Raw genomic sequence first — 18,788 nt, 5'->3', positions numbered from 1 at the left:
AAATATGCAAAATATCTGTCAGTTTAACTTTTGTAATTACCTTTATATAATTGTATTAGTTTTATTAATAATATTTCCTTTTTTTTAATTTGTCTGCCTAGGTTACTATGGAATTCCTGATCACCCCAGAATTTGCACCATGACTATCGTTGTTATTACTCAACTTTAAAGACATTGTGACACAGTGCCAGTCATGGTTTTGTTGCTGCAGAATCTTAATGGCTTTATAAAAACTTGAGTCCAAATTTCTGGAAACCAACAGAGAAGCCAGCACACGATAGCCATGCCATCATTAATGTCTGTCATTAATGGCAAGTATTCATGGAACTGACACAATATTGAATTTCTAACTTTCCTTTTTCGCTAACTGGATCTCTTGATTGGACTCACATTTCACAAACACTTTTCTCCTGTAAGGGACACTTTAATATTAAAGTGTTTTTATTTTTTTCCTTAAAAATACCAGTAATTTATTTTTTGGACAACTATATAACTTTAGTAGATTGATCATTCAAGCGATGAATATCTACGTGGATCGTTACAAGGACTGTGATCAGACAAACACTTCCTTTGTCACAAACATGAGTGTCGAGGGTGTGTCGACATCCTCTACGTGGACCCCCATGAATATCAGCGCTGCTCTGCCCACGGCAGCCTTCTCTCCCGGAGACGGCCCTGTGACTGGACCTCAGGTGATCATGGTGCCACTTGTTTTCTTCGTGGTCTTCATTTCTGGTGTGATTGGTAACTCCTTAGTCATTGTTGTGTTATCCCGGAAAAAAATGGGCAAATCTGGCACAACCACAAATATTCTCATTCTCAATCTAAGCATGGCAGACCTGGCCTTCCTGTTCCTCTGTGTCCCTTTCCAGGCCACAATTTACTCCCTTCCTGAGTGGATTTTTGGGCCCATCTTATGCAAGTTGGTTCACTACTTTGCCACAGTCACCATGCTGGTCAGCATCTTCACATTGGTTGCCATGTCGGCTGATCGTTACATTGCAGTTGTGCATCATGCCAAGGTGTCCTTGGGACTGCGCAGCCGCAGAAATGCAGTGTCTGGTATGGTAATAGCCTGGCTTCTTTCTCTGGGCATAGCCATACCAGTAGCCCAGCACCAGACATATGTCACAGGCTACTATGAGGCACCCAACAGCACTTTCTGCTGGGAGATATGGGAGAGTCGCACCCAGAAACAAAGCTACACTGCTGCCATCCTCATTTTGGGATATCTGCTTCCATTACTGTTTATTTCATGTTGCTATATTCAGGTGAGTAAAACTTTTGACATCAGTACACATGGCATTAAAAAATATACAGTGCTATCAAAAAATATTTAGACCCCTTCACTTTTTGCTATTTTGCAGCCTTATACTAAAATCTATCAAATTCATTTTTGCCCTTCATCAAGCAAAACTCAGTTTTCTAGAACTTTAAGAGAAAATACGATTTTTGGAATTTTTGCAAAATTATTGAACATTAGCTGTGGTATCTGTCACAGATAATAGAATAATTAAAAAATATTTGCTATCCCTGGCGCCTTTCCTCTGTATGCATATGTGTGTGTACACCTCGGTGCCTCTTTTGTGCACGTTTCTGTAAAGTCTGCGTCTCAGACTCCTTCCTGATTTGCGAGGCAATTTTCTCGTCTCCTGTTTGCTTTTTGACTTGAAGACAACACTTCCTGTGTGTCTCATATGCCTTTACTCCTCCACTTGCATCTCTCTCACCTCCTCTTTCAATTTGTCACCAAAGCCAAAGTGATTAATCACGCCAGAGCCAAACTGACCAATCAAATTTCTTGGAGAAACTGGACACACTGACCTTAGCGTTTTATTATATAGTAAACTAGCTGTACCCCGTGGCTGTGCAACACATAGTAATGAAACAGGACAAACTTTAAAAATCAATAGACGTTGGCACTATATCTGATCCTGTTCAGCTCTGATGGGAGAGCATTCCCCAAGTGCGGAGACAAGCACATGGCCGTGATATCTCTGGCAATCAGCAGCTACCCTCTAAAACACACGTAGCTCTGATCTCTCTCTCAAAAACGCCAAACGTTACTCCTTAACAATCTGTAGATGATAATGTCTGTTGAACAAACAGGTATCGCCAACTAAGCGGAGACAAGGTGCACTCCAACACATAGTGAGATGTAGACCAACCAACTCGAACAGAGGCTGGCGAGTGAATGAGGAAGGCCCCGTCCCCCTGCTCTCGGCCTACAGCCACTCTCTTGGATTTGCATAAATGCATTGGTACCTCAAGCGAACTATGGCACTGGAAAGTTAAAGCAAATTATAGAAAACAACCAGATCTAAATCCATTAAGTAATTCTCTCGTGAAAGGGTAAGGGTATCCTACATTCCAAATTTCTACTCCCAAGTCCTCATGGTTTGGGAGATTTCGTGATGAGTGAGTCAGTGGTATTTGGTTTATATATATATATAGATTAAAAACCTTAAATATCCAGTTGACACAAGTATTTGCTGTGGCACTTGATGTTTGGCTCAGGTATATATCATCAGATTGGTCCTCTTTGAGCACTAGTGGTCAATTCAATTGATTGAGCATGATTAGAAAAGGCACACTGCTGTCTATAGAAGGTCCCATGCATTGAAGGACTACTTAATTCATAAATGGAATAAGTTTGAAAGAAACACATGACTGCATCAGAATTCTGAGGAGAAAGGCATTAGTGAAAAACCAGGAGTGGTCTCCCCTAGACTTTCTCATATACTCAGATATGGGGATGGATGTTTGAGGAGTAAACCATAAGACAATGATTATATTTTTATATTAAGTACATTAAAGAACTATCAACAAAAAATCAAATCAAATTAATAATATATTGAACAATTATTATAAAAGTGAATGAATGCATGAATAAAACAGTACCACTTCTGGTTAGTGGAAATAGCTCAAAAGTTGATAGAAATTTACGTTTTGTACCTAAAACTTGTATGCAAAATTTGGTTGACCTAAGTGACAGCGTACTCAAGTTATTATGTTTACACACATACACACATACAGACACAGACACACAGACATAATTCCAAAAACATGATTTTTGGGAGGTCTAAAACGTTGAGATCCATCAAAATCTTGAAATCGAATTTTAGGACATTACAATATTTTCCCTATACTTCATACACAAGAAAGTAAAAAGATGACCAAGACCTGATTGTCACTCTACAGCTACAGAGAAGCTGTGTGAAAATGGGAAAAACTTCCACAAGGACAACCACCATAGCAACACTCCACTAATCAAGGCTTTATGTCAAAGTGGTGAGACGTGGTTGCTTGGAGTTTGCACCTCAAGGACTCCCAGGTTATGACACACATGATTCCCTGGTCTAATGAAACCAGAATTGAACTGCTTGGCCTCAATTTTAAGGGTTAACTTTTGAAGGCTGCCAGGCACCAACTTCCAAGTTGTTGTGCCTGCTTCTGGTAAAGTCATCCCTGATGGAAGATCGCTGGAATCATGGGAAAGAGAGGTCCTTTCATCGGATTGGCTGGCCCAGCACTGTTTCAGCTGTGGAATGGCCAAATGGGGGAGGCAGCTTGATGGATGAGGTCTCCAGGATTATAAACAAATCCAAATTATCTTATGCGATGTCATCCATTGTTAAATTTTGCTACGTACTTTTAAAATTTTTATTTTTATACTGTATTGAGGTTTTGTTTTGTTCTGTGTATTGTTTTGTATTGACCTCCTTCTTTTTGACACCCACTGCACGCCCAACCTACCTGGAAAGGGGTCTCTCTTTGAACTGCCTTTCCCAAGGTTTCTTCCATTTTTTCCCTTCTGGGGTTTTTTTGGGAGTTTTCCTTGTCTTCTTAGAGAGTCAGGGCTGGGGGGCTGTCGAGGCAGGGCCTGTTAAAGCCCATTGAGGCACTCCTTGTGTGACTTTGGGCTTTACAAAAATAAATTGTATTGTATTGTATTGTATTGGCTGTGTACTACCCTTCCTATGGTAAGGAATTGTTGGAAACGATGAATTGATCACTCAATCAATTGTCAATTTAAGCAATTAATTAATTTGGCAAGGCTCCACCTATATTTACCTTACCTTCCTCTGTTGTAGGAGGCAGATCTCTGGCTGTTAGACTTGTGTCAAAGTAACTGAGGCGGACTTGTTTAAGAAGCAGAACAATACAATTTAATGATCACCTAAACGACCATAGAAACATGATAACTGCATATATATTGCCATAGAAGGCAGAACAAAAGAGAAAAGAGACACGCAAACGTTTAACACAGAATATGCTGGCTGTTTACTGGCTATTTAGAGTTCTATGTCATCTTGGCACTGGTAAACAGTTTTACGATACCATGTCTTTAAAGATGATGTCTGATGTTGTGCGGAGTCATTGCTGTTGTTGCTTCATGTTTAAGTGCAGGACTTCTTCTGTACTGGAGTGCCCTCTTTCTCTTTGCTACATGGTCATTGTCCTTTGTTCGTGGTGTGCTGTGATGCTGCCTTTATCAGCTCGCTGGTAATTTCTTTGCTATGTCCTCTGCAACTTTTCTTTCATTCTTCTCAAACTTGGCTCAGTCACTGGCACAGAGCTTGGCTTGGCAGAGTGACTTCTAGTGCTAGTTCAGGGCATCCGGCGCCAAGGCTCTATGGAGAATAGTTTCCAGGCCAAAGGCAGTGGGTGGCTTATCACCCCTGAAGAGACTAGCCCGTCTGCTTTCATCTCACAAACAGAACAGACTGTCAGCTTTCAGTTCCCTAAAAGGGAGTGTATTGTCTGCAATATGGCTCCCCAAAGGAAAATGACTCTCAGGATAAAAAAGAGATGAAATCAGCTAGTCTTAAAGGAAGGTGACTGGATTAAAGTCCTGTCCAGTTACAGATCCAGGGCCTGTTTGTAGGTGTATTATTTCGTCCATCACATCCAGGCAGGTTCAGTTTGCAGTCACAAGTCTAAAATAAATGTCCATTTGGGTGCCTTTCATCAGAAGGAGTCTTTTCAAGTGTCAGCTCAACTCTCATTCACACCTTTGCTATCAGATGAAGGACTTTGCTGTCCAGAGTGTTGGTGTGAGCTGCAGTTCAGCAAATCACTCTAGAAGGCAGGTAAAGGATGGAGAGTAAAGGGCTTTCTGCATCCCTGTTAAATCTACTGTATTGACAGGCCTTGCATGCCACTAAAGCCTAGCAAAATAGGCAGTGCCCACTCCATCCTAACGCAAAGCGGTGGCAGCAACATACTGGAACTGGGAGACAAGTCACAGTTGAGGGAAGTTGAATGGAGCAAAGTACAGAGATACAGTATCCTTAATGAGAACCTGCTCCAGAGTGCTATGGACCTCAGACTGGGCTGAAGGTTCACCAATGACCCTAGAGGAGAGGTTTAGGGACAACTTTGTGAATGTCCTTGACCAGCCAATCGATCACTTCTGAAAAGCCTTGAAAATAACTGTCCACCAATAGTCTCCATCCAAGCTGACAGAGCTTGAGACGATTTGCAGAGAAGAATTGCAGAAAATCCCCAAATCCAGGTGTGAATGTCATTGGATCAAACCAAAGAAGACTTCAGGCTGTAATCTCTGCCAAAGTTGATTCAACTAATTACTAAGTACAGGTTCTGAATGTTTGTGTCATTGTGGTATTTCAGTTTTTATTCCTAAATTCTTCTTTTCGCTTTGTCATTCTGGGGTGTTGCTTGATGAAGGAAAAATGAATTTAATTGATTTTAGCATAAAGCTGTAACAAAATGAGTTAAAAGTGAAGGTATTATATGTAAACCTTTGGGCATTTCAGAAATGAAGAACAATTTTGGAATATGGCATACTGTTTATAAGGTAATAGAATGACACGGGTTTATTTGGCAGCAATCCATTCATTTGTGTACTTGGTAGCATCATACACAGAACAGCAACCACTCATGGCTGCATAGGAACAACCACACGTTCACCCAGCTTCAGTCACACTCCATCACTTTAGATCCTCATTTGCCTTATTCATGGTTGGGTTTATAGGGGCAAGGCCAGCACACACTTACACTAGCACAATTTAAAGGCCTTTTTGCTTGTAGCAATTAAATCATCCCAATATGGCCTACTTTTCGCATTGCATAACACACTCACTCACTCACATACACACACCCACATTCTTTCATACTGGTGCTATTTCAAGTCTGCATTTGCTTATTTCTGGTGAGGCTTATGAGGAGCCAAAAAGAAAACTGCCCTCATGTGGGGTGCCAGTTGATGGCAGGACATATTGTGAGCACACAATCACAGCTGGTTTTCACCATGACAGCCCATTAAACTAAATGTCCTTAGGCTGATGGAGGTAAGACGAGGAACCAGGAGGAACATTCAGACTCCAATAAGAAAGACAACATTTGGAAATGGAACCAGGTTCTTAACTTATATATTTTAAAAGATAGGAGAGAATGTAAAAAAGCATTACAATAAATCTTCTGTTTCAGTTCTCAGCTTCGACTCACCTTATGGCCTGAAGTGAGTCACTTCACCTACCTGCAAACAATGGTGCCACAGTGTAACACTCCAGATAGAGGTCGCTATACAAAGGCAGTTCTGCCCACCATCCATCCACTTCCTGAGTCTATCCATTGTAGATGCCACATGGGCTGGACGGGCATGAAAAGGGGATGATTCCTTACCCGGAGGGGATGGGGGCCTAACAGGCAGATGGGAATCCCAGGTAGGGAGGAAAAAAGCATCAGACCTGGAAGGAAGGGAGCAACAATCAGCCCACTAAAAACACAAAATATCGATGGGGGCTTTTTACTCCCCCAGCACGCTAGATGGCAGCAGCCTCCAATATTGGTGCCCAGCGGAAAGCCAGCAGGGTATGTAGGGAGATGTAGTCTGGCAGAGCAGCCCTGCTGGGGTCACTGGGTGCCACAAGAGGGTGCTGCAGGGAGACAAGCTCCCTGCTGTAATGGACTCATACAGTCTCAGTATGTCTCAGGCAGTGGCCCTGACACCAGAAGTACTCCCAGGTCATTAATAAAAGGGACCCACATACCCTTGGCCAGGCGAGTCGGAGCTTGGAGCAAGAAGGGCAACACTCGACTTTAGAAGGGCAGTGCGGTGGTAAGAGAAATTGTGGGGAAGAATTGAATTGTGGAGAGAGAAACCTGTGTTTTTGTGCTTTTTGTTACTTGTTTGAGGAGTTTGGTTAATAAACCAACCTTTATTTAAACCCGGGACTGTACTTGTGTGTTCGTGTCGAGGTTTGGGCTCACTGACGCCCCAGTTTCCATCACACCGTCTATTTCCAAACTAACGTATCCCAGATGCAAACCAGCTGACACTCTTGGGCTGGACCATAAAAGGCGCACTATAAGGTAAAATGGCAGACACTAAGCAGCTTTTCCATTTTTATGATGCTCCCCCCTAGTTCTGCCCCTAAAAGTCATCTCAGTTCTGACAGCACACACGGGCTGTTGTTGCTTGGTTGCTTTCTTTAATTAGTTAATTGAATTCTGTATAAACAAGGACTAGTTTGTTTTTATCTTTTAAAGTCTTCTTCACATCACCTTCTTTCGTTACCCAATGCCTCCTCCACTCTTTGTTAGCTCTCTCTGACATATTCAGAACTTCAAGCAAAGCCGCATAATGTTCATAATCAATGCCCTGCCGTCTCTTTGTAGTGTTGGCACATCACACATTAGACGCAGGGTTACTCTTAATGGCAGCACCTTATGATAATTTTAATATTTTTAATTCTTGATTCCACCTTCTCTTGAATAAGCCAACAATTATTTTTCATTTAATTTAACTTGTTGAACACAGGATTACCCCACTCACAGTTAAGTCTTCATTCTTATCATCTGGTATCTAGACAAAGGGTGAAGTCAGACTAATGAGGGTTACTATGCTGCTGGCAGCCTGGGCATTCTGCCAGGCTCATTAACAGAGCACACTTCTTTCCAGACATGTGAAGCTACCAATTACATGGGAGTTGGGGGCAAAAGATCACAAGATGTTTCTTAGCTAATCTTTTTTTTTTATGTTCCAACCACTGGCAGCATGATGGCACAGAGGTTAGTGCTGCTGCCAAAGCCATCAGCTTTGAGTTTGCATGTTCTCCTTTTGTCCGTGTGCACACTGGTTTCTATTCAAAAAGCCTTTCACACTATCCACCATTTAAAACTAATTTTGAAACTAGATGCTGTTGCCATTAAAACCACATTTTATGTTGGATAATCGATACAAGGCCAAGAGGACAGATAAGGAGGGAATGGAGGAAGTCATTAGCAGAGCTCATCAAGGGGTTTGTCCTTCCAGTATTAATCTTTCAAAGTGATTTTAATAATTGTTCCAGTGTAGTTAATAAACCTTTGAAATGTCTAGATAGCACTAAAACTGGAGGGGTGGCAAATGCAAAAGATCTTAAGTTTAATGTCGAAAATTACAAAGTGCTACATGTGGGCAAAAGGAACGTCAACTATAAATACAAGATGGATGATTCTGTCTTACAGAGCAACCTCTGGAAAGGATTATGGGGGTTGATGTTACCACAATTTTCTCATCAGCAAGGCAATATGCAGAAGCAATTGCAAAAGCAAATAAAATGCTAAACTATATTGTAAAAACTGTTCAATATAAATCATGCTAGGTTACGCTCAGACTGTAAAACGTACAGTGCCTATAAATAGTATTCACAATGGATTTAATTTGGCTTTTCTGACACTGATCAACAGAAAAGACTCTTTAATGTCAAATTGAAAACAGACCTCTGCAAAGTGGTGTAAATGTATTACAAATGCCAAATGCAAAATAGCTGATCACATAAGAATTCAGGCCTTTGCAGTGAGTATTTAGTACTTGCACCTTTGGCAGCCATGGCAGTTTTGAATCTGGGTGCACAGGTCTCCCTCTTTCTATCCTCATCTTGGCTCTTCTTTTTTTCTGTAATCAGTTTCCAAAAGTGTCCCAGTTTCTGTCAAGTTGCGTGGAGATTGTGAGCAAACAACCTTTTTCAAGTCCAGCCACACATTCTCAATTGGAGTGGACCTGGACTCTGACTCGGCCATTCTAGGGGCCTCACACATAACACCGTGTATAGAATTCATACGGACAAAAGCGCAAATGTGAGTACGCACAAAAAAATCCAGATGCATAAATCTGTGCGTATGCCAACTTTCACGTTCTTCCGCTACATAAATCCTGGTGAGCGTGAAAAGTAACGCACGTGCATGCGGCTGCCACCATTCCCATACTCCTCCAAGAATTACGCCTCTTTGAATATGCAAATCAATATAAATAGCCCTTAAGCTCAGCATTGTGTGAAAAGACAATTGCAAAGGCACGGGGGAAAATAGAAGAATTTCAGCGAATACCAAGTGGAGGCAAAGAAAAACATACTATTTGTTGGTTTAAACAGTGATATAAACAACAAAAGGAAGTTGATCGAGTGACAGAGTGCTGGGGAAACTTGACAGTTCAAGTTCAGAAAGGAGCAAATTGTCTGAAATAAATAAGAAGTTGTCAGATATCAAAGTCGCCATGAAAAGGCGAGTCGTAGCCCACCGTCTGAGTGTCATATGAAAGCTTATTAGGATAAAGAGAAAAAAAAAAAAAAAATAGGCACACAGTGGGAAAAAAGCTAGAAATGTCAACTTTAATCTAGAAATGTCCACTTTAATCATGTACTTTATTTTGTCGTCAAAGCCAAACATCATAAACCATCTTAAAATCATTTAATTTACTAGTTTTTCAAATACCATCGTAACTAAAGTAGCATGATAAATGCTTTGTTTTGTATTTGTTCTTCTATGTGCTCTATGTGTGTGAATCACTACGTGATTCTTAAACAGGACACAGAATCCATTACATTCGTGATATTACGGCTCTCGGGAAACAATTTAAATATTAATAAGGTGTATACTTGATCTCATTTCAGTATTCATATCATATCAATTAAAGCATGTATTAAACATGGGAACACGGTGGAGCAGTGATAGTGACAAGCTGGCACCCTGTCCAGAGATTGTTCCTGCCTCCCACAGGATGGTTGCTGCACCCTGCACGACCTTTGATGAAATAATTTATTGCAGCAGTACTGTCTCTCCCAAACATACTAACCCCCAGTTCCTGTCCTTGCTTTTCTTTCTCCAAGTAACCAATCGCCACACAATCAGCTCTGTAATACATGTTAAGCCATCTGTAAGCTTAGAACACCGATTCTTCAAAACTTTTATGAAACATTGAAATATCTTCATAGTACATGTTTAATTATTCCATCCATCTATCCATCCAGGGTCATGCCAATCCCAGAAAGCATGCAGAGCGAAGCAGGAACAAACCCTGAACGGGGCGCCAGTTCATCGCTAGTGCTGCACCACCATGTCCTCACATGTTTAATTATTAACAATATACATTATTTTAATGAAGTTTAAAACGTATCTGTATAATGTGATCAAAATGCTTTACTGCATGTCATTTTAAAAATGATATCAAGAGCTCCAAGAAGATAGCTCTTGGAAATCTAAATCAACTTAGAAGCCAGTCATCATCATTTGTAAACACGTGCTTTATAAAGTGGCTCAGGTTGTGCAATATTATAACTGTCGTGCAAGTTTATAGTGAGGTGATTGTACCAATAAGTACAAACAATTCTACCAGGAGCAATTGATGGATGGGCTGATTGAGTGTGTTTAGAGCACTTGAGATGAAACTGTTTCTGAACCGCGAGGTCCCTACAGGAAAGGCTCTGAAGTGTTTGCCGTATGGGAACAGTTCAAATAGATTGCGCGCATGGCTGAGACAGCGTTTGGCAATTCGGTGCACCATTATATGGTTACAGGTTGATTACAATGAGATGCTTTAAACTAATAAACGATATGTGGTTAATTTCAGTGCATTTGATAAAGCCACATCAGGGACGTGAATCTAAAAACTAAAGGGAAACCACATAAGAACAGTAGCACTGCTTTGACACTTGGTGCTGCCAGTTTGCAAAACCGAGCGGAGAACTTGCGTACGCCAAGGTTTGAGCTAGCATGAAAATGTGCGTGGCTTTACTATAGTTTAGTTTTTATACATTGCAATATATAAAAAGTTTTGGTCTTATCAGACCATTGAACCTTCTTCAACCGGACTTTAGACTATCCCAAGATGTCCTTTGCCCATTTTCTCTTTGTGAGTCTGGTGAAGCTCCTGGGCAGTACTTGTCTGCTGTCTTTCCAGTTTCACTTACTGTAGTTTGTGACTCCTTGAGAGTTCTCATGAGTATCTCGGTGGCCTCCCTCACTCATCTTCTTCCCGCACAATCACTCAGTTTTTGTGGACGGTCTGCTCTACCAGATTTACAGTTTTGCTGTACTTTTCCAATGTCTTAATGACTGATTTAACTGAACTCCAGGAGACATACCGTGGCTTGGACATTTTCTTGCCTCCATCCCCTGACTTGTGGTTTTCAATCCCCTTTTTTCGTAGAGTTTCTTGGAGTGTTTTGCCTTCTTTGTGTAGGTTAGTCCAACATACTAACCAGAGTCACCACAAGCTGGCCCTTCCACATTTTCATGTGACTTCTCAAGTCAATGGCTTCACCACTGATGATTTAGGGGTGGCATATTAGAGGTGAATGCTTATGAGAATCAATTATTTTGTGTTTTATATTTGTAATTAACCTAGACCACTTAACAGAGATCTGTTTTCACTTTGACATTAACTAGTCTTTTTTATGTGCCAAAAATCCAAATTAAATCCACTGTGATTCAATGTTGTATAACAATAAAATGTGAAAATGTTCAGGAGGTGAATACTTTTTAAAGACATTGTATAGCGGTTACTTTGAACAATTCTGAAATCAGGACTACTGCGTCACTTGGAGTAAAAGGTGGGCATGTTTTGGTACTTGCACCACTGAATCGATGAAATAAGGTTATGTCGATGCTATTAAATTCTCAGGTTCAAGTTGTTGCCTGGGCACTGTTTGTGTGGAGTTTGTATAAGTGTGCCCTGCGCTGGTCTGGTCTGTACAGGGCTCCATTCCACTTTGTGCCCTGTGCTGCCAGGGTTAGTACCAGGTGCCAATGCCTCTGAACTGGATATGTGTTGTAGAATATTAATGAATGAGTCTGTCTGATTGGTCAGTTTTTATGTAGTCGATGGTTATGACTTGCATTTGATTGGTTAGATTCTCTTCAGTCAATGGTTGTGACTTTAATGGCCATTCGCATCCATTTTATTTGTATTAAGTGCTTTGAAGTTATTTTTTCACTAGAACATTTAAATACTGAACACACCAGCAAAGCCTCATAATCTGCTTTTCTCTAGATCTCCTAGTCAACGCTGGGTACCAATCCATGAAGGCCAGGACTGGGCCGGCCATTTAAGGGTGTGGCTATGAAGAATTAGTAATTAGCTATTACTGTGGCAACTCATCTGAGGAGGCAGCACAAGGCTACTGACTTTGAAATCCAGAACCATGTGACCCCTTTAGTAGGTTGTCACTTGTAAAGAAAATATTGAAATTCTTACTTTCATCATTTCCAAGAAAAATTCAATACCTCATCCTCTCTTCTGCTTATCCCTCATGGGACCCTATGGGCAGAGGAGGCATCCTGCTGAAAGGCAGAGCCAACATTTTTCTCAGAGGCTTGGGTCCCTGCTATCCTATAGGCTCCCAGCAGGGCACTGCCCTGAGCCTCACTCATCGAAGCATTTGCTGCCACTCCTCGACTTTACATGAAAGTGAGCCTTGGGCCACTCCATCTACCCCTAAAATATTTGCCTCTTTACAGCCCCCGAGTGTCAGTTCTACGCTCCTCTGATGAGCTTTCCTCCTGGCTGCCTGCCTCCTTCTTCTACTTGGCACAACGATGACTCCCCATCCTTCTGTCTCCTGTGGCAGACGACTGGGATGGCAGGAGAAGGGAAGCACCAGGAGAGGAGCAGTATCTTCCCTGGGACACAAGAGGGCAGCTGCTCTGGATTGCATGGGGGCCTTGGAAGCTCAACCCTGCGGGGGGCTGTGGCCACCGCCAGTGGGCAACTGGATGGTTCCAGAGCCATACACTACACCACTTTCGCAACACAGAACAGGAGCCAGGTACTCCCGGAGTGCTTCTGGGTGCCCATGCAGCACTTCCACCAAGGCCCGCAGGGAGCACCTGGAGCACATATGGGTGCAGTGTAAAAGAAGCCGCCTCACTCCATTCAGGGAGCCAGAGTTGGGTGGAAGGTTGACGAAGCTTGAGAAGAGTGGAGGCGGCAGAAGAAAAGTAAAGAGAAGAAGGAAAAGAAAGAAAGAAAAAGGACAGTGAGCATTGTTAGGAATTTAGGCGCTATGTGGTGCTGTAGAGGAAGAAAAATAAACGTGTGTGTTTTGCACTTGGCTGTCTCAGTGTCTGTCTGTGTTCAGGCTTCTTTCACACTCCATAACCTTCCCTCCTTTAACCTCCATATCACTTTTCTTTCTTTCTTTCTTTCTTTCTTTCTTTCTTTCTTTCTTTTCCTCCTCTGTCCCTCTCAGTCATGAAGGCTCTTCTTATATTGACCTGACTGTTTGCAGATGTAACCCTTCTGCCCACTCTGAGTTGTGAATGTGACACCTCTTACTTATTCTGCTTGCTTTTGCACTTGAGTGTGTGATCAGCCAAGCACCACAATCAACCCTGGAGCAGCGCCATCATGTGCACATCTGCACCCACTCTGAGCCTGCACACTCTTGGGACATTGATTATACATTTAAAATCTTTCCTATGCCACGGACATCTTCTCACACACTAATTCCTGAAACCTTGTGAAAAAAAAGCCAATAGTGGTGTGTCTACATTATGGGCCAGAGGGACACAACCCCACTAGCTGTTATGCAAAATATGTAATAAACTTTGCTCAGTAGTAGTTTGTTTAATTAATAAAATGTACATAACATCATTCAACAATTTCTACTAATACATTTTGATAGGTTTTCATCATATAGTGAATGTAATCTCTTATTGCATTTGTAGTGAGCGATATTGTCTTCATTCCCAGTGCTACAAGCACATTATCATCTCATTTGCCTACCTGTATGGGCCCTAAAGTGTCCGTGTGTGTGTCTGTAGTGTGAAATTACCAATTCATTTCAGGGGGCTTGAAGACAAGAGCCCCATATACTTGGCATTAAAATGTGAGCCGGCTGTTTTTTATTTAATTGCACATCTGCACTTCTATTCCTAGTAAAAATTATGCAGTATGACGAGCAGTGGGAGTCGAGCTTTCAAACTTCACTTAGGGTTTCGTGAGTATGGAAGTCATTAGACCGCACTCTGCCCAAAGTCCCTGTAGTCAAAGTCCTTCTGAAGATGCCACCTCAGCACACAGATCATTAGAAGGACAGTTTGAGCAAAGGTTTATTGGAGGGAGGATGAGGAGCATGATGCTAGGATTGTTGTGATCGTTTAGAAAGTGGTGCTTTGGTGCTACTGGACAAGTAGGCATCTCCACTCACCGGGTAAACAGGAGTACAACCATCTTTGAAGGAAGGCCTTATGGAGCAGCAGTGTTTAGTTTACTTGTGTCAGATTTCTTTATACTTTTATGACTCTCCTCTGTGTGTTTTATAAAACAAAACCACAGTCCTGATCTGCTTGAGTCTCCTTGGCATCACTGTGGGCGTGGAGAGATGCCAGTAGGGTGCTCTCCTGTTCCATGCAATTAGTGTGTCTACGAAGCCAAAGTAACATGATGAGGTTTAACCTACCTGCTTGTAAATGACTGTTATTAGTAAACCAAAGTAACTGGCGAGGAGTAGAATAATTAGGAGAGTCATTAGCGTGGCGTCATCACAAACCCCGTGACCTGGTGACTGCTGAGCTTCCTAGAGACAAATGTGAGGCAGACATTTTTTGGTAAATTAGCACATGATGTGAGACAATAAAAAGAAAGAAATCCAACAATTGAGAGGGAACGGAACATCTTTGTCATCTCTGAATTGGTGCCACCCTCATTTTTACTGATTGCGTGGTTTGCTTGCTATGCACTGGCGCTAAAGTCTGCGTAGGGTGTGTTTAGATTTTCTTCGTCATACTTCTGTCTAGCCATCCTGTAAACTGATTGTCTTCCAACCAACCTGTATATCTGATACTTAATCCGTCTATATATTCATTTTACAAATCCATTGTTTAATCCATCCTTATCAATCTTGTTAACTCACTGGTTAATCCAGTTGTCTGTGCCGCGTACTGCAGAGCTTGGAGGCTGGAAAGTGTGAAAGGGACATCTCCATTTGGGAACAGAAGGTCGAGCGTGTCACTAATTTTATGTATCTGTGAAGTGTCCCACAGCCATGATGGTAAGTACACCCGTGATATCATGCAGAGAACTGGTCTGACTGCTACCACGATAAGATCTTTTCAGAAGCTCTGGCACCAGCACATGTCCAAGTCACCCTTAAGGTCAGAGTCTACCAAACCTCTATTCACCTTAAACAAATGGATAAATGTCTGTGTGTCCATCCTGTTGTTACTTCTCTGTCATTCCAACAAATGTCATATCACTAACATTTTTAGTTATAAAATGCATTGCAATGGTCATTCCAATAGATGGCGGCACATCACAAACATTAACACTGCTTTCACAAATCCCATACCAAATGACATTTAACAGAGACATGTGCATTGCATGGTGCACTGTTAATATTAATGCAGACATCTATATTGTCTACTTAGATTTCAACCTGTCTTTGATGGGTAGCACAGCTAGTTCTACTTATACTGCTATACGGTGCAGAATCCCGAATCCTGCTCTCTCATTACATACAAAGACTCCAATCTTTCCATGTGTGATGGCAGAGTCAAATTCTCTCTGCTTGTACAGGTTTAGAGCCCATTGTAGCTGGCACTTCCCACTGTCGGCTTGCAGTATTTGGTCAAATTGCTCACGTGAACACATCAACTCTAAATCATAGAGAACTAAAGGTTTGCTGTTATCCGACATACAGAGAGTCGTGCTCTATAGGGCAGGAAAAGGCCTCCAGGACTTCCACAATGCACATGGGTTCAACAAATTGGCAAAGGTACTCCCATGACTATACCGAAGGGTGGACTCTTGCCATTGGTCACAGTCAGAAGAAATCAGCGCAATGGGCCAGTGATGCCCATGTATTCCGATTGATTGATTGATGTTGCATGACTAGTGTTCAGTTCAGCCACTTTTATAACCTTTGTTTAATCTATTCAACTGTTTTGTAAAGTTAGTGTTTAATATTCCCATTCACTGACTTTCCCAGTAATCTGGGAGATCTGCTGTATAATCCATTTATCCATCCATTTTGTATGGCATTGTTCAATCCATTCAATCACCTATCATGTAAACCCATTTCTCGTAAATCTATCCATCCATCCATTTGTGTAAATGCATTATTTTATCCATAAATCCAAGTTTAGAGCCCATTATAGCCGCTATCGCACAATGCTGAATCGCTTGAACAGTTCAACACCGAGTCATGGAACACGAGCATACGCTGTTGTGCATCCTAATGAGAGATGTACACCAAAGGGCTGGAAAAGGCCTTCCACCACGCACAAGGACCAAACAAACTGGCTATGGTACTCCCTTCACCATACAGAAGGATGGACTCTTGCCATTGATCGTAGTCATCATAGATCAGCGCAATGGGCCAGTAAAGTCCATGTGTTCAGATTGATTGATTGATGTCACATGACCAGTGTTCAGCCCAGCCATTCTTATTTCCACTGTTTAATCTGCTCACCCATTTTGTAAACCCATTGCTTTATCTTCCCATTCACTGATCTATCCATAAATCTGGTAAATCTACTATTTAATCTATTTATCCATCCATTTTTTCCACCCAGTAAAAACGTGTTTTAATTTATCCATCCATCCAGTTCTGCAAACACATCATTTTATCCATAAATCCACTCACCCGTGTAGCATAAAATTAATGGTTCTCATTAATGTGAGTTTGCCCCCCACCAGGGAAAAAATTGTTTTAAACCCACCAGTCTCTCCCCTGAAGTCAAAAACAATTCTAGTAAAGGTTCTTTTTTTAACTATGGTGTGCCTGGCCAATATGTTGCATTATGGGGGAAAACTGCTGCAGTGTTATCATCCATCCATCCATTATCCAACCCGCCATATCCTAACTACAGGGTCACAGGGTTCTGCTAGAGCCAATCCCAGCCAACACAGGGCGCAAGGCAGGAAACAATCCTCGGGCAGGGTGCCATCCCACTGCAGGGCACACACACACACAACAAGCGCACACTCCAGGGACAATTTAGAATCACCAATGCACCTAACCTGCATGTGTTTGGACTGTGGGAAGAAACCGGAGTACCCGGAGGAAACCCACGCAGACACGGGGAGAACATGTAAACTCCATGCAGGGAGTATCCGGGAAGCGAACCTGGGTCTCCTAACTGCAAGGCAGCAGCGCTATCCACTAACATAAAAATAATATTAATAATAAAAAATGTTGAGACCCTAGTGTATTATTCATTTATTTCTATTATTCATTGTTATTTCTATCTGAATCTGGGGCTGGCAGGACACCTGGCGCATTTTTATTATTACATGTTTTGGTAACTGTGTGACATACCCTGGGGTAATAGGGGGTCCTGTTAGTTGAACACCGAAATCTTACTCTGGTACTATGGAATACATGATAAATTACATATGGAGAATGTTATCATTTAAGATTTGCATAGCTTAGGAAAACAAATTACATTATACACAGATAAACAAAACCATACCAGGATCACGTGGAAAAAAACACTTTTTATAAAAAAATACACACATTTCCATCTGAACATCAACTCCTTCAACGTGGGCACTGATCTCTCATTGGCCTCCTTTCAGTCCTTCTGCCATCTGAGATCTGAAGTCCTCGCAGGGCTGTTACCACAGGTTCATCTCAATACCGGGTTTGTTTATTGAACAGCTAAATACTGCAACACTGTGTTCTCAGACCATAGCAAGACCGATCATTTCACGTTCACATTTTTATGGGTTGCAGGAAACACCTCTGAAGCTAACATGGACTGGAAACAAGACACGGCTGTGTCACATTACACATCTTTTAGTTGTCAGGTATGTCTGACTTTCCAGCTGCAGTTGTTGATGACATTGCCAGGCCATGTCAGTTTACATGACTGAAAATCACTGCCCATGTCACATTTATCGCAGGCCCACCTCCCAGCCTACTCCTGCTTACCAATTTTTGTGACAGACAATAGATAATACGTTGATTGACAAAGCTGGTACTGTTTGAAGAGTTAACAAGTACAGCAAGTTCAGCCGCAATCTCATCCCTTTTAATTCATTTTTTCATTCCATCGTTGTACATAAAACATGAAACATCAGACAGATGAGCTTTTCTTCTGTTTGTGAGGTCCAAAATGTCTGGGTTCCTTATCCTTCATCACTTCATTATAAGCATTGTACATCCAGATGAGCTTTCAATATGGACGCGTCCAGGAAAAGCTTTGTTGCACTTGCTCCATCGGAATAGAAAAGCAGTTGATAAAAATATTACCTGGTAATTTTGCATTTCCAAACACCGTAGCAGCATGTCCACGCATAGAAGTTGGACAGCGCTGTGTGTACAACTGATTTAATGAGACACACATTGACAGAACTGCTAATAAACAGTACAGTATGCTCTCATTAAAGTTAGTGGTGTACATCACCATTTTGGATTTCCGTGATGATCTGAAGATGGACAAACCTGAACTTGACAGAGCAGCCCCAAGTTTCTGAGTTGGAAATCCGACGTAAGTGGTGTAAATGGATGGACGCTAGCTGGCTAGCTGGCCTTTTAAACCCAACAGACAGATGTTCT

At 41.7% G+C, this 18,788-nt stretch overlaps 1 protein-coding gene across 1 annotated transcript in view; it reads left to right on the top strand.

Moving 5' to 3' along the window:
- Positions 1–518: 518 nt before the first annotated feature.
- The window catches only part of LOC120515612 (galanin receptor type 1-like), a 51,534-nt gene continuing 33,264 nt past the window's right edge, over positions 519–18,788 (top strand). Inside the window, exon 1 of the mRNA XM_039737138.1 lies at positions 519–1,271. Within this exon, the coding sequence (XP_039593072.1) occupies positions 519–1,271 (753 nt within the window). The remainder of the gene's footprint in view (positions 1,272–18,788) is intronic.

The sequence above is a fragment of the Polypterus senegalus genome, chromosome 1, assembly GCF_016835505.1.
Source record: "Polypterus senegalus isolate Bchr_013 chromosome 1, ASM1683550v1, whole genome shotgun sequence".
Classification (NCBI taxonomy): Eukaryota; Metazoa; Chordata; class Cladistia; order Polypteriformes; family Polypteridae; genus Polypterus; species Polypterus senegalus.
Note: the sequence above shows the minus strand (reverse complement) of the source record. Positions and strands in the feature narration are given on the sequence as shown.